At 37.7% G+C, this 15,178-nt stretch overlaps 1 protein-coding gene across 3 annotated transcripts in view; it reads right to left on the bottom strand.

Moving 5' to 3' along the window:
- The window catches only part of LOC122816589 (putative sodium-coupled neutral amino acid transporter 10), a 436,081-nt gene that overhangs the window by 103,177 nt on the left and 317,726 nt on the right, over window positions 1-15,178 (bottom strand). For all 3 annotated transcript variants that reach the window (XM_044089479.1, XM_044089480.1, XM_044089481.1), the window contains 2 exons: window positions 5,200-5,295; window positions 1,855-1,999 (listed from right to left, as the gene is read on the bottom strand). In XM_044089479.1, the coding sequence (XP_043945414.1) occupies window positions 1,855-1,999; window positions 5,200-5,295 (241 nt within the window). The remainder of the gene's footprint in view (window positions 1-1,854; window positions 2,000-5,199; window positions 5,296-15,178) is intronic.

Raw genomic sequence — 15,178 nt, 5'->3', positions numbered from 1 at the left:
ATGTAGGGATACTCCATTGATTTTCCTAGACTTAATTACTATACGCATGACACATTGTAGTTCATATGTGGCAGAGATGCACAGGTTGGTGCACTTAACTTTTAAGAATGAATAGCACATACAAACGTGACAATAAAGCAGATGATACTGGCAAGAGACAGGATAAGCATGATGCCAGCAGGTAGTGGTTTCAGCAGACATAATTGCACACACTCCTTATTCATTTGAGAAGTCATTCTTAGCACACAAAATGATCAGCAAATCAGTAAACAGTAACAAGTGCAAGGTCAGTGTAGTACCCTGTGTAGGTGCAGTGGGGGTAAGATGTTTGTGCATTGCGGTAGTAGTGTAGGTGAGAGGGTTCAGGGCAACACTTACAGATAGAACAAGCTGTGGGGCTATGAGGGCAATGGCCACCAGATACTCGGCCATTGGGTACTGACTCTGTTTCTGGCTAGACAACAGGCACTGAGGAGTGGAGTATAAAAGTTATCATAAAAAAGAAATGAGGTATGCTAGGATTAATTCACTAATCTATTTACAAATTTAATAGAACACAGGTTGTAGCAGCACAATGCATAAAATACAAAGATGTATGAAATACTGACTGACTATTGTACTCTGTGACATATAGATGCAATGCTGCAGACTTCCAACAAAGCAAGAAGGGCACCAGTGAGTTGCTCTATTTATTATTGCAATGCAATTAAAATATTAATAGAGCAGCAGGTCTTGATCCAGAAGCACTTTTTAAAGAAGAATGAAACTTAATTTCTGCATTAATGACTGACTGTAATCATCTATGCTTTACGAAGGATATGCAAAAATAAGAGGCAACATCAGGGACCACCTTTTAAATGAGAGACAATAAGAATTATGACTGTGTGTGTGTGCGTGTGTGTGTGTGTGTGTGTGTGTGTGTGTGTGTGTGTGTGTGTGTGTGTGTGTGTGTGTGTGTGTGTGTGTGTGTGTATGTGTTGTGTGTGTGTGTGTGTGTGTGTGTGCGTGCGTGTGTGTGTATGCAGGGGAATGAATGAGGGAAGTACCTGTACAAACATAGTGCATTGTCTGACAGTGCTTACTACAAGCAGAACAGGGCCTGTTAGGCCCTTGTGATAATCACTGAGTGACTCAGACACATGAAAATCAGCTGATGGATTGAGGTCTTTACTCATTGCAGCTAATGTGCCTCTGAACCACTGGTTTCCAGGATCATGCTAGCTGGCCTCTTGTGTCACATCCTTACCACTAATAGCTGACATATTTTACGATCCTGGCTAAAGTACATCATTTCACCAACCAAAACAGAACAATGGCCTGCTACACTGCTTAACATAATCTCTAACAAGGAAATTAATTTATGGCCGTATGTGTTGTGTTGTGCTGTGTTCCACAGTATGCACCCTATAACCTAATGATACAGCTGTATGGGCATGGGAACATTTACTGCCAAAACAGTTTCACTCATTTTGCTTTCATCAAAATGGGCAGTGACCTAAGAGCCTATTTCCTGAGTGATCTACTTACAGCATTTACTTCCTATATCCTGCTGAAGGTAATGTGAGTGGAAAATGGAGCATAAGCCAGTGTACCACATAACTTGAAAATGTTTTGTATGATATACTGTACTAATGTTAATTAGTTGAACTGTAAACTAAACACTGGGTTTATAATTATAAGTAAACTTTAAACATTTTAAATAAATGAAGAATAAACATTATTTTAGGATACATTACTGTTGTTCTCTCACAGAGTATGCTGCTAATTCAAGAGACAGAAGTATGACTTATCTAAGACATCATAAACCTTGAGAAATATGTAATTAGCCAAGTATCATTTAAACTGTTTAATTACGTTTTGCAATCGAGTTCTCCACTTCACTGTCAGGCACAGCTAGAAATTTCCGTATAGGCTGTATGTTTATTTCTTCTGGTAATTCACTGGAGATGCCTGAATATGTACTGGAGAGGAGCAGAAGAATTCCAACTGTCAGCAGCATCTAAACATTAAAAACAAACAAATTAATGACTAAATCACAATAAAATACTGATTTTTTCTCCATATGTTAGTAGAACTTGAATAAGAAGTAACTGAAGAACCTTATCACATCACGAGAAAGCCATGTATATTTTATTTAATATGTGACAACTATTTTCCTAACAGGTTAATATCCATGTAATTCCTTTCAGCACTCTCTGGATTATGTATCTGATGTGTTATAGTAAATCCTCTCACATGGTCTGTAGAAATCGTGATTGAGACATTCACACCAGACTGCCCAAGGTCTGTAGAAATCGTGATTGAGACATTCACACCAGACTGCCCAATGTGACCATTTCTTGTGGGTCTCAAACATATTTTTACATGTGAATAAAAGTGAAGTAATGAAATACATGCAGCTTAAGTATGTCACTGGAGGGATTACTATATATGGAGCTACTAAGGGAAAAATGTGAAAGACAAAAACATTCGTAACTGGTGAACAGAATATTCTAATTGAAGAGGAACAGATTGGATAATCCATCACCTACATCCAGTTAGGACTCAATAGTTGTGGAAAACAGTCTCCAAAATGCTTATGCGTATGCAATTTATGAAAATATAAGGAATGCTTTTAAATCCATATTTGAAACATATTTTAGTTTCATGATTAAAGCCAAACAAAATGACAAACCGCGTACTGATAAACGTAAAAAACAAATAAACGCCGCACAGGTTGAATCAATCGAATTTATTAAAAAATATGAGCCAGTTTAAACGCTTTCGTTCAGATACATATTGAACTTCTTCAGAAACAAACTTTCTAAAGTTCAATATGTGTCTGAACGAAAGCGCTTAGACTGGCTCATATTTTTTATCAAGTGTAATAAATTCGGTTGATTCAACCTGTGCAGCATTTATTAGTTTCATGATTAAGGGGTTGAATTTGTCATTCACACAGTTGCCTGTTTAATCGAGTTTGCCTTTTTCCTTCTCTCATAAGCAATTTAGTCTCTGAATTTGTAATTGTTTTCCAGAGGTCACTTTTTTGGGTCTTATGAATGTGAAAGTCTTGTCTTCTCTCCAGTCACAACAAGTTTTGTTCACATTTCATATACTTGTTGTAAATTGTACATTAATCCTTACACCACCCTTTCTTTAAGTAGCATTGCTTGTCTTTCTTGCATCAAAACGCATGAACCATCAAATGTTATTCAGTTAATGTAGCAGTTAATAAAATAGCTCTTTGTTTAGAGTGGCTGGATGACTAAAGTTGGTGCAAGTTAAGTAAGGAGAAAAGAAACAAAGCCTGCGTTTAAAATGACCATAGAACGGTCTCTGATCTCAAAAGCACTACTCAAGCTATGCATTCAATACTCTTAGCTTAGATTCTTAGCTATTATGCTTTCATACAGCCTTCAGGTTTTGTTCTGCTTTATTCTCCTGTTTACCATACTCTGATTTGCTGCATGGCTGTGTTTGTACTTTTTTCTATTGTTGGAATCTTTAACCTAGTGTGTTGTATACATGTTTAAGTACAGTAATTCAAACCTATCCTAAAGTACTCCCTTTTTCAACTTAGGATGTGTTATTTGTAAGTTCTGTGATACAGGAGGCTTAGCTGAATACCTCTTAGTGTAATAATGCAGGACAAAGCCAAAAATAATGAGAAACAAAGGGCCAAAAGCAGAGACATATTTTAAATATTGCTCTTATAAACTTAGAAACTTACTACAATAACATGTTTTTATTAACATGCATTTTTCAGAATGATATGAAGTATGAAACTCAAATGTCTGTCATTATTTAATGACATCAATTCTCAAACATTTGCCAGAAAATCATCAATTTTATGAGGCAACTGACCAAAAATATGAGGCAGAAATGCAGACATTCTGCCAAATTCTGGAGAGGTGAGAGCTATGGAGGCTTGGATCTGATTTGCAGAAATGCTCCCCGAGGAGACAACCAGAAGGATGGAAATAAGTGTCATTTTACTGGCCTACCTCCCAGGGGGGTGAGGAGAGAGATGTTTTTAGTAACAGCATGACCCAAAAGAGAGATCACAAGCTTCTGACCTGCTGTAAAAATGGAGAAACATAGTGTTTTTTCCACAGACATAGATTTAGATTGACACTATGGCAGTAAAGGAAAGAAAAAAAGTGTAGGACAGAAAGAAAACAATCATAAACACTCAAAGATGATGTTTCACCTTGACCTGATTTTTACCTCAGCTGACATTATAACATTGACCAGGCAGAGGCAGAACAAATGGGTCAAAGAAGTGAGGAAGGGTATGATGGTCTTGACAAGGAGAACCCCCTCCCCCAAACCTCCAAAGAATAAAGACAGGAAGAAAGAAAGAAAGAAAGAAAGAAAGAAAGAAAGAAAGAAAGAAAGAAAGAAAGAAAGAAAGAAATGTGGCGATTGGTATGTTCAACACCTGATTACCAATATCTATATTACACATAGCTATATGTAGGCAAATTACCTTACTTACATACTGTTCACAGCCCAAATGTTTATTTTAGTTTACTAATACAGTAATCATAGGGATATGTTACAAATGTCTTTTCATGAAACAGCAAGTTATTTCTGCCTCTTCAGGAAATAAATCATTCTAAGGGTAGCTACTCTATTAATTTAACACCTCTAGGATAAGTGTGCAACATCAACCAGAGAGAATCTGATTTCCAACTAAATAAATTGCATTTAGTAAAACATTTCCTTGTATACTCCATCACTTAATATATTCATGTACAGGGTCACTGCATTATAGAGTTAAGGGTAACTCATTGCAAACTACATAGGCATTTTTCTGCCAGTTAATACATGGGTGTAGTATGAATTATTCTGCACTGTGCTCTTGGAGCTACGAGTTGTGAAATAATCTGCATACAACAGCAAATAAAACTGCATTTATTGCTACTCTGAAGAATGCTGTCAGTACATGTTTTCCAGTGGCCAAAGTAGTTTCATTTGATTAGCAGAAAAATCTGAACTGTTATTACTTACTGTTTCAGTGTGTTTGATTATACTGATATGATGATTTGAGAAGCTGGCAAAAATAAAACTGCCTGCTGGTATAATCACCTAAATGACAGCTGTTAGGATATATGGGTAGCTATGTAACCACTTGATGTGTGTTCTGTGCATCCTGATTAAAAATTACATTTTGTTTAAATGTCATTCTCAAAGTTCACGTAAAATAATACATACCATTTCAGTAACATTTTCTCTGCCAGTTGTTGCTTCGGTGTCTTGATCAGCTTTTTCTTTTAATGATGCTCGGTAAGGGAGCTCTTCAGAGGCACTCTGATTATTTAAAATGGTAACATCTTTTAATGTAGTGCTTTTTTAAAATGTCAACATGTTTAAATGCTTGCAGCAACTATAGAGATAATAAAACCTCAGTAGCAAATGTTCAGGAGGGTTGCTGGGCCACTCACAGACACTGATAAATGTAGATGAAACAAAGTATAGCTCAGAGTATTGCTAGTAAATAGATAAGACTCTTGGTATATCAGCTTTTCACATTTACATCTGCTGAGTCAAGTGAAACACTCTGGCTGATATATATCAGAGACAGATGCATCTGGTAATAATTATTCAAAGCAGATACAAATACATAGATGCATACATACAATCATGTACATACATTGTATACGTATTAATATAAATAAAAGTTAATGCACTGGTCTGAAGTCATTGTCTGGTGGATAAACGATGGGAATCTCTGCCTTTTTTTCTTAAACCTCATTCTTGTAACACCATTTTCCATTCACAAATGAAAACACATTTCAAGACTCTGGGAAAATGCAGCTGCTATATCTCTCTGGTCATATAAATTAACCTGTTAATTCCCTTCTTCCACCTACACACCTTTCTCTGACTCTTTGTTTGATTATGATGTTTTCAACATGCCAAGCATGATTTCCACTCTATAATGCATGCATATATTGTATTTTTTCACTCACACTGTGTATAATGTAATTTATTTATTGCCTTTCTTCCCTCAAGCCAACTATGAAATTCAGTTTATATATAATATATGTATATATTGCATTTTGTCATTCACTCTGCATATAATGTCATCTAACTGTTGTGTTTTCCTGGGGCTGAGACTGACATGGGTCCAATGTGATCAGTGCTGTATGCCAGTTTACAAATTCAAGATAAAATAAATGAAATATTACCTGTCTGATGTTAGGTCACAGAACCTATTCAGATTATCTTGCTCTCATGTTCAACAATTGCACTTTCACCCCACCTTTTCAGTTGTAGAAACAAAGATAGATAGATAGATAGATAGATAGATAGATAGATAGATAGACAGAAAGATAGATAGATAAAATACAACTTCTAAAACAATAAACAAAGTTTTGGTATAAAGGATCATTAAGACTAGGCTAAGTAATAGTATGACTTCTTGGCAGTTGGCTGAGGTGAAGTTCCTTGAGTATCAATTGCCCAAAGAAAAAGATGCTTATTGTTTCCATAGGAAGTCATTGCTGGTGCAATTTTTAAATGTGTGCTGGAAATAATCCTCATTCCTTTCTTTTGAAAGATTTCTCCTTTCTTTGAGTTGGTGTGACCATGGAGTTGGTATATATGTATATCTAGCTATATATATATATATATATATATATATATATATATATATATATATATATATATATATATATATATAATTTTGGGGAGTGGAAAGTTACTTCCCCCCACATTGGGGGTGCAGATGGGCTTGCTTGTTCCACCCAAAAGAAAAGTGCTTAAAGTTAACTTTTTCACCCTTCTGTGCATCAGGCATCATGTTGTTTTGGTATTATGCACTTTGATGATTGATAATAGAACCTAATATGACAACTTATTGTCTGAAGCAGCAAACAGTCTATGTCAATGTTTCTGATGTCCTAAATTGGTCAGGTATACACAATCATGATATAGGTGAGTGTAACATAATTCTCTGACTCTGTTTTGCAGAGCTATGTTTAACCAAAAATTCTGAATGGGGAATATGAAGTTTCCCATGAGGGGAAGAACTCCACAACTGCCAACTAAGTATAACCAAGTCTGAGGATGTGGCACACGAAGCACATAAAGGAAGATTATTTAGTGGTGCTGTTCTGCGCTGACTCAACAAGTCACTTAATTGTGATTCACTGAGTGATGTAGGGTTCAGTCATTTGTCATTCGCCATTTCTGTAGTAATCCTTAAAAGATGATATTCCAGAAGGATGGAAACAGATGTATAGCATAGCTACATATTAACTGCAAACTAAGGATGCAGTACAAAATCAAAGATAAGAAAGTTATACATCTTAAGTGGTACAAATAATGGATAAAGGGATCAGAGATAAAGTGTGCAATGCACAAAATGAATTGTGTTTATATGATAGAGAGCAAATCACTTCTATGAAAATAGATCACATTATAACTAGTTACGTATTGTTATGAGTATATTTGTGCTTAATATTTCTAGGAAAGTGTATTGAATGCATATATCACCCTAGTAAACTGGATTAAAAGTAATCCTTTGAAAGGAATGGAAAGAAAAGCATAAGAGGTAGTTTCAGCAAACAGTGAAAATAATATAAATAATCTACATTTAACTGTTTCAAGTCCACTTCCATTTAATAAAGCAAAATGCAAGGCCATGATTTTTTCTGGTAGCAGGAGATCCCCACATTGGACCTCTTGCAGCCATGGGATGTATGACCTGTTAAAGTAGACCTGTTAGCAGTAGCAGTGTGTCTGACAGAACCAGCAGTGGAAGCTAACCGTATGTGTTCCCTGTCACTATACTCCATGTCACTGTGCACTTGCTACATGTCTTGCTGCAAGCCATGGTGCATACTCACTATCTCCACATTGCTGTGTGTAGCAGCTGGCTGTTCTTGCTCACTGAATTATACATACACTAATTAGTGCCAAGTGTCATAGCTATATTAGACATAGTCTGGTGTCTATACCCCCATGCCTACAGATTTGGACAGCATTTTGGATGCTGTGTATGCTGATGACACAGGTGGAGGCTACAACATATTCTCATGTAGAAGATGATGATCATGCCATGGTGAGTTCATGTCCTCAGTCTGCACCTCTACATGAGCTTATGTAATGATGAATGCGTGTGGCCACATCCTAGGTAGTATTGCAGGCAGTGCCCTGTGTCATTAGACTGTGCCAACTGCATGTTGCCATCATTAGCCAAAGGTACCCTGCTGACATCAGTCCTATGCTGACCTGTTGTGTTGAACCCTGCACCAGTGGAACCTTTGAAAGTAGGAGCACACTTAACACCATTGCTTGCCCCCCACACACAGTAGTATATAGTGACACACACATCTTGTTAAGCTAGTTGTTGCAGCTGCAGAGCACAGGTGCCTGAAAGGACAGATATTTAGACGGACCTTGGCCAGTCTTTCCCTTCAAACATGTAGTTGAGTTTGCTATGCTGTACTATAAAAGCACTAATCTGGTGCTTCCCCACCTGACACACACGCAGGTCATTGGTGCCAGCCCAACTCCCATACTGAATCTACCCCAAGTTATGAAGAACCACTCACCCTGGGCAGCAAATGAGACCAAAAAGTCTTCAGCCTCAGTGAGCCAGTTCAGTGATGGTGCTGCATGCTCTTTTTCTTTGGATGGAATATCACATCAGTAATTCAATGAACCTTTTCCTATGACCTATTTTGTCTGCTCACTGTTTTCACATCTTGCACTAGTCCCTGTCATATCTGGACTGATAATGCTTGTCTGTGGTGCCCATACCTCTCAACCTCTTAGTGCAAGAAATCTGGACAAAGCCCAACAAAATGGTGGGACAAAGGCCCAAAAATAGGGACATATTTTAAATATCGCTCTTATAAACTTATAAAGTTACCAGAGTAGCAGGTCTTGTTTTAACATAAATTATCTGAAACCCAAATGTATGTCATTATTTAGTGACTTCAATCCTCAGATCATCACAATGATTTGCCAGAAAACCACAAACTTTTATGAGGAACAGACCAAAAATATGAGCCAAAAAGATGGAAATTCTGCAAAAATCTGAACAGTTGAAAGGTATGGTGGTAGCTTTGCCCAGTAAATAGAAAACATTTGGGCAGAGAGCCTGGGATAGCACTTCAGTCTCCTGGATAATGAACTTTTTAGTTGCTTCCCTTTGGTAACCAGACTAGTACATGTACTCATGTCTGGCAATGGCTGTCTGTTGCATATTGTGAGATGCCCATACCTATTGCTACAACCTGCCTTTTTATGCACTTGCTCATTGGTTGCATTTAGTGCTTTGCACAGACCCTCATTTCTGTACTGTAGCCTTCCCTTCTTTATACATGTGTTAACCAGCTGTTGTTACTGATTATATATTATAAACATATAGCCTCCCCCTAAACTGCAAATTGTATCCATGCCTCAACATATGGCCCTGGATTCCCAAAACAACTGCAGCATGTCCTTCACAAGGTCTCCATTGTACATGGTTGCCCCTAGATCCATAGGTAGATGATTCCATGTTGTGACACAGTAATGAGTTCCCATTTCTTTACAACATCTGTCTCAGTGTGACTGGCATCCACATGAGTGTTTACTGTTACAGATGTGGTACTTAATCAGACAGGACTCCTTCCTTAATTCTGAGAAGCTACAAATCTACAGTATTGTTAGTGAAATTATTTTATTCCACTGCTGAAGTTTAAAGAGTGGCTTTACAAAATACAGTGTTGATGGTTTATATTGTGTTAACAAGGGACCAATTAGCATAGGAGTTATGCTAATGAAACTGCATAATGCTCCATTTTTGAATCATTGCCACAGTGCATTGCACTACCCAAACATGATGGTGGAGTGCACTGCACTACGCAAACTTGATGGTGGCAGCCATGCATGTTACAGGGATGACAAAGCTTGTGACTGATATACTTAAGTACATGGACTGCAGCACTATATCCATTCTCAGCATCATGCACTGCAGCACTATATCCATTCTCAGCATCATGCACTACAGCACTATATCCATTCTCAGTATCATGCACTGCAGCACTATATCAATTCTCAGCATCATGCACTGCAGCACTATATCCATTCTCAGCATCATGCACTGCAGAACTATATCCATTCTCAGCATCATGCACTACAGCACTATATCCATTCTCAGTATCATGCACTGCAGCACTATATCAATTCTCAGTATCATGCACTGCAGCACTATATCCATTCTCAGTATCATGCACTGCAGCACTATATCAATTCTCAGTATCATGCACTGCAGCACTATATCCATTCTCAGTATCATGCACTGCAGCACTATATCCATTCTCAGTATCATGCACTGCAGCACTATATCAGTTCTCAGTATCATGCACTACTGCACTATATCCATTCTCAGTATCATGCACTGCAGCACTATATCAATTCTCAGTATCATGCACTGCAGCACTATATCCATTCTCAGTATCATGCACTGCAGCACTATATCCATTCTCAGTATCATGCACTGCAGCACTATATCAATTCTCAGTATCATGCACTTCAGCACTATATCCATTCTCAGCATCATGCACTGCAGCACTTGAAGAAAATTGTATTTGAAATTAAGTATGCCATTTCACCTCAGGCTTATTTTGCATTTGTACAATAATATCAACTCATTTTAACTTCAGCTTGCCTATTATCTAATATGATAGTGACGTTATAATTAGCATCACCAGTATCAGAATTTAAAAAAAAAAAGATTGGCATATAACCTCTACTAAAATTTTCTTTCTTCAAGATATTGCTTTAACCCTTCTTTCTTGCACTTTAAACTTCAACTTCATGCATTAAGGCACAATACCTTATTAGGTATCCCATACAATATTAATATTGAACATCCATGGTGTTCCTAAAACAGGATATAATGTAACTTTCTATTTTTTTTCCTGAAACATAAATAATGGATACAAAAAGGAAGAGGTTCACCCCTGCAAGAGATGTTTCCAAACAGCTGTTTACTATTTTGTAGAGAACTTTTTTTCCTTTGATATGTTGGAAAGATGTCTGAATTAGTGATATGGGTGTCATTTATTTTCGCCGTTTCATATATCTCTATTACATTTTGAACTAATGGTGTTTCACTTTGTAGGCCTGTATTGTTTTGACTCATGAGTACAGTCTCATAACTAATATTCTTATATTCTTTGATTATGCAGAGCAGTTCTAACATGAACTATTTTCCATGGGAAAACAAAATTCTGTGCACTTTAGATCATTTCACCTATCAACTCTACTTAATCAGATAGTTATTTATTTCCTGTTCAGGCTGTCTAACTAATTCTTTGTAGTAGGTTCATAGATTAGTACTAAGCTAATTGCTCTTGCAAGCCATTTTAAGCCTAGCCAATTATCCCCTGTGACACTCAAACCCTGCTTCTTCTGTTTGTAAGGTAAACACCTTAACCATTAGGCCACCCTCCCAACCCAAAGTCAATGCTTGTGTAACTTTCTTAGGAACTGATTTTTTGTGTGTGAGTCTTTTTCCAGAATGATATTTTCTACGTTTAAAGCATCATTTTGTTGCATTGTTTAAAACGTCTAATTCAATTCTATTTTTACATTCTTAAGCTATTAATTCATGTGTACTGACAACAGATAATGATGCAACGCTCCGTTTTTACTTGTCTTTTTGTCATTTTCCAGTTACAGAAACAAAAGTGTTCAATAGTTGTTTTAGCACCTTCATGTACTGAATTTTCACAGCTGAACTGTTTGCCCTTTGTTGTGACCTACAGCATTGTTTCACTGGTTTTGATTTTTTCACATAAAAAGTGCACCATTTTAGAGTCCAAAGAGATCAGCTCTCCATCAAAATCTGCCATGCTAATCACCGAAGGCAGTAAATTCTTTCAGTGCAGTCATTAGGGTCCCTACTGTCAACAAACCTAAGTTCATAATATTATTCCAGCACTCTAGCAGTACCTAAGTTAAAATTATATCTTGAAGAGTGAGCAGAACAATTTGTAAGAGTAAATGAGCCTACAAGTTTATGGACTCACTAATTTGCAATGACAGATAGATGTTGATGTGCCTTAGTTCCTTTTGGATGCTTAGTGCATTGCCACTTCAGTAGAAGGTCTTTGAATCACAAGCCTAACAAATCTTTACTAATAGCAGTCTGTCTGTTAACCGGATAGCCTGCCTAAAGTTCACCACACATACAAAAACATTGAAATGAGTAATTGCTAGATTAGACAACTCTCTTATCATTAACAACTTTTCCTCAGCCAAAAAATTGTGTCTCAACGTTCCTCTAAAAAACAAGACTTTCAGTAGACAAGCTATTTAAATAAGCTAGCAAGGCTCAGACAAAGATGTCTTTCAGTAACACATAGTGGAATGCTTTATTTGAATGGTTAGTATTATATGATAAGTCCAAAAATTAGTTTAGATCATTATATGGATAAACCTAAATTTCTGTACTAGAAACTTCCCTGCACATATTTAGAGACCCAGATTATTACCTGGATTGCAGTCTTCCTTCCTCAAGTGTTATGGTGAGGAAGGCTGGCATACGGTTAATTTACCCTTTGTTGACAGGTTAGTCCCACTAAGCTATTGGCCTCTTTTTGGGGGATACTTGAGGTGGTATTTGCACTACTAGGGGAAATTTGTTAGGACTTTGGGGAAGTTCCCCAACTTGAAACTTATACAGCTTGTGAGTATCTGGACACATCCCATTCCTAGAGCAGTGGTGGCTGGGAGGATGGTGAGTGAAAGAGATCATGGGGGAGAGAGTGGAAACATGTTTGTTAAGTTGAGATGTAAGTGGTACAGTTTAGAGGATTATAGGTTCATAGGTTCATAGGTTGGTACTAGGCTATCAGCCCTCGGGCCTATACAAGCCTAGCCATAACAATTCCCTGGCTATTTCTTCCCACACTATTTACTTTCCTGGACCCATGTCTAGCAGGGCGACTAACGTGATCCCTGGGGTGAATTTCTTTTCTCCCATCCAATCGTCAAGGTTTTGAAGAGGGCCAAAGAAGCACTCTGCTTGACATGTATGGGCAATCTATTCCAGAGTCTGGGGAGTCTCTGGGTCAGGAACCTATCCCTCCAGCATGTTTTGTTTATTGTGATGACAAGGTTTAGATCCCTGGAGCATGTGGCTCTGAGGGTTGGGATTTCTTTAAGTGTAGCATGTCCAACAGCTCTGGGTTTGACATGGCCTTGTATGTTAAGCAGATATCACCTCTGAGTAGATGATATGTAACAGAGTATAGCTGGAGTTTTTTAAGGCGGTCAGTGTAGGGCATCTGCTTTAGGCCTGTGATTCTTTTACTGAGGTATTTCTGCGGCCTTTCCAGTTGTTGCAGATGTCTTGAGAGGTACATACCAAACGGGGCGTTGTATTCTATAATGGGTCTAATGAGGGATGAGTACAGTGGGACAATGACCTCCTTTTTTTGGATTGAAAAGCCCTTAGTGATGAGGTGTGCCACATAGAAGGATTTCCTGACTGTTGTGGCGATGTGGTTATCGAAGGTGAGACCACTGTCCACCTGTGTCCCTAAGTCTCTTATCACACTTTTGGTGTTTAGTGTACTGCCATCTATATGGTAATTCATGGATACATGTTTTTTTCCCAAAGGGGATAACTATACATTTCTTGGTATTGAGCTTGAGCCCATGGGTCTGGCACCAAGCATCTGTTTCTGTAAGGCCCTTTTGCAGAGTATCCACATCATTTGGGGATTCAATAATGGCTCCCAGTTTGCAGTCATCTGCAAACTTTGTTAGCCAGAGTCCCTTAGTGCTGGCCTGTACTTCAGAGAAGTAGATGCCAAACAAGAGTGGTCCCAGGACTGAACCCTGAGGTACTCCACTTGTCACTTATCTGGAGCTGGATTTGGAGTCAGCTACTTTTACAGTGTGGGTTCTATCAGTAAACCAGTTAGCAACCCATTGGGTGATGTAGGGATTAATGCCCAGCTTAGTAAGTTTATCTATGATTCCAGAGTGGGGGATGGTGTCAAAGTCCTTGGCAAGGTCTAGATAGGCTGTGTGGACCACCTTACCCTTGTCCACAGCTCTGGAGACTGATTCGAAGAAGTCAATCAGGTTCAGGAGACAAGAGCAGCCCTTCACAAACCCAAACTGGGTGGGGTCCAGTGTTTGAAGGTTGCCAATGTCTTTGTTTATAAGTTCCATGATAATACGCTCCATGGCCTTGCAGAGAGCATTTTTCAGTGGAAATTATTTGCTGACACCAGGATGGAAAAGAGGGTGAATGAAGCTTGTGTTGTAACACCCTTCTGATTAGGAGGTTTGCAGACTGATTTATTGCAGGAGATGCTGAATCAAATCAAGCTAGAAAATGAGAGAGATGTTTCATGGGGAGCAATGATGTAGAAGGTTCAAGAAGATGAAGCAAAGACAAGTTTTGGAGAAAGGGTTTTTGTGGGAAAGAATATAGAGAAAAGTCACATGCTGAAGTGGAGCTGCAGGGCAGAGAACAGTACAAAAATCTAAAAAAATAAAGTATACTGTTATAATCAAAGGGAAAAGTGAGAAAGAATTGCACAGGTATTATATCTGGGAGAATATCATCGCTACTTTGGGTATCATACCCCCTGAGGTAAGATCTTCCATTTTAATAAATAAAGAGACATTTTGTGACATTATTTTTGAAAGTGGACAAGGTCTTGAGAAATGTATATATGAATATGAAAAACGCAAAAACATTAGCGCTTGGAATTCATATCTTATTAATGCATTCAACTGAGAGACTAAACAGAAAATTCATATATAATAGTATTATGTGCGAATAGCTTTGCTTCATTTCATGTTCCACCATCAGTTGTATCCTTAAATTTATGAATCCCTCATTTTCTTTGCTAACAGATCTAAATATAAACCAAATAGGAAACAGGGCATTCTACCTGGTGCCTCTGTTTGAACACAGCTTGGCAGTAAGAAATCCCTCCACCTTATTTCTTACTTTTGACCCTTCATATATCCTCATTATTAACTCTATCATTCTATCAAGGAACTTAAATGCTACCATTGCCCTACTCATAAAATTCTAGCTGACTCAATCAAATAATTCATCTGCATCAAGACAGACCAAAAATATAGGTGCTTTTGTACATAACACTTTCCGTAGCTCTCTAGCATTCTAATAATGATATCCTTAAGAAAGGATAGTAAATAACAA

This window comes from Protopterus annectens, chromosome 12.part0 (assembly GCF_019279795.1).
Source record: "Protopterus annectens isolate FY-2018-M chromosome 12.part0, PAN1.0, whole genome shotgun sequence".
NCBI lineage: Eukaryota > Metazoa > Chordata > Ceratodontiformes > Protopteridae > Protopterus > Protopterus annectens.
Note: the sequence above shows the minus strand (reverse complement) of the source record. Positions and strands in the feature narration are given on the sequence as shown.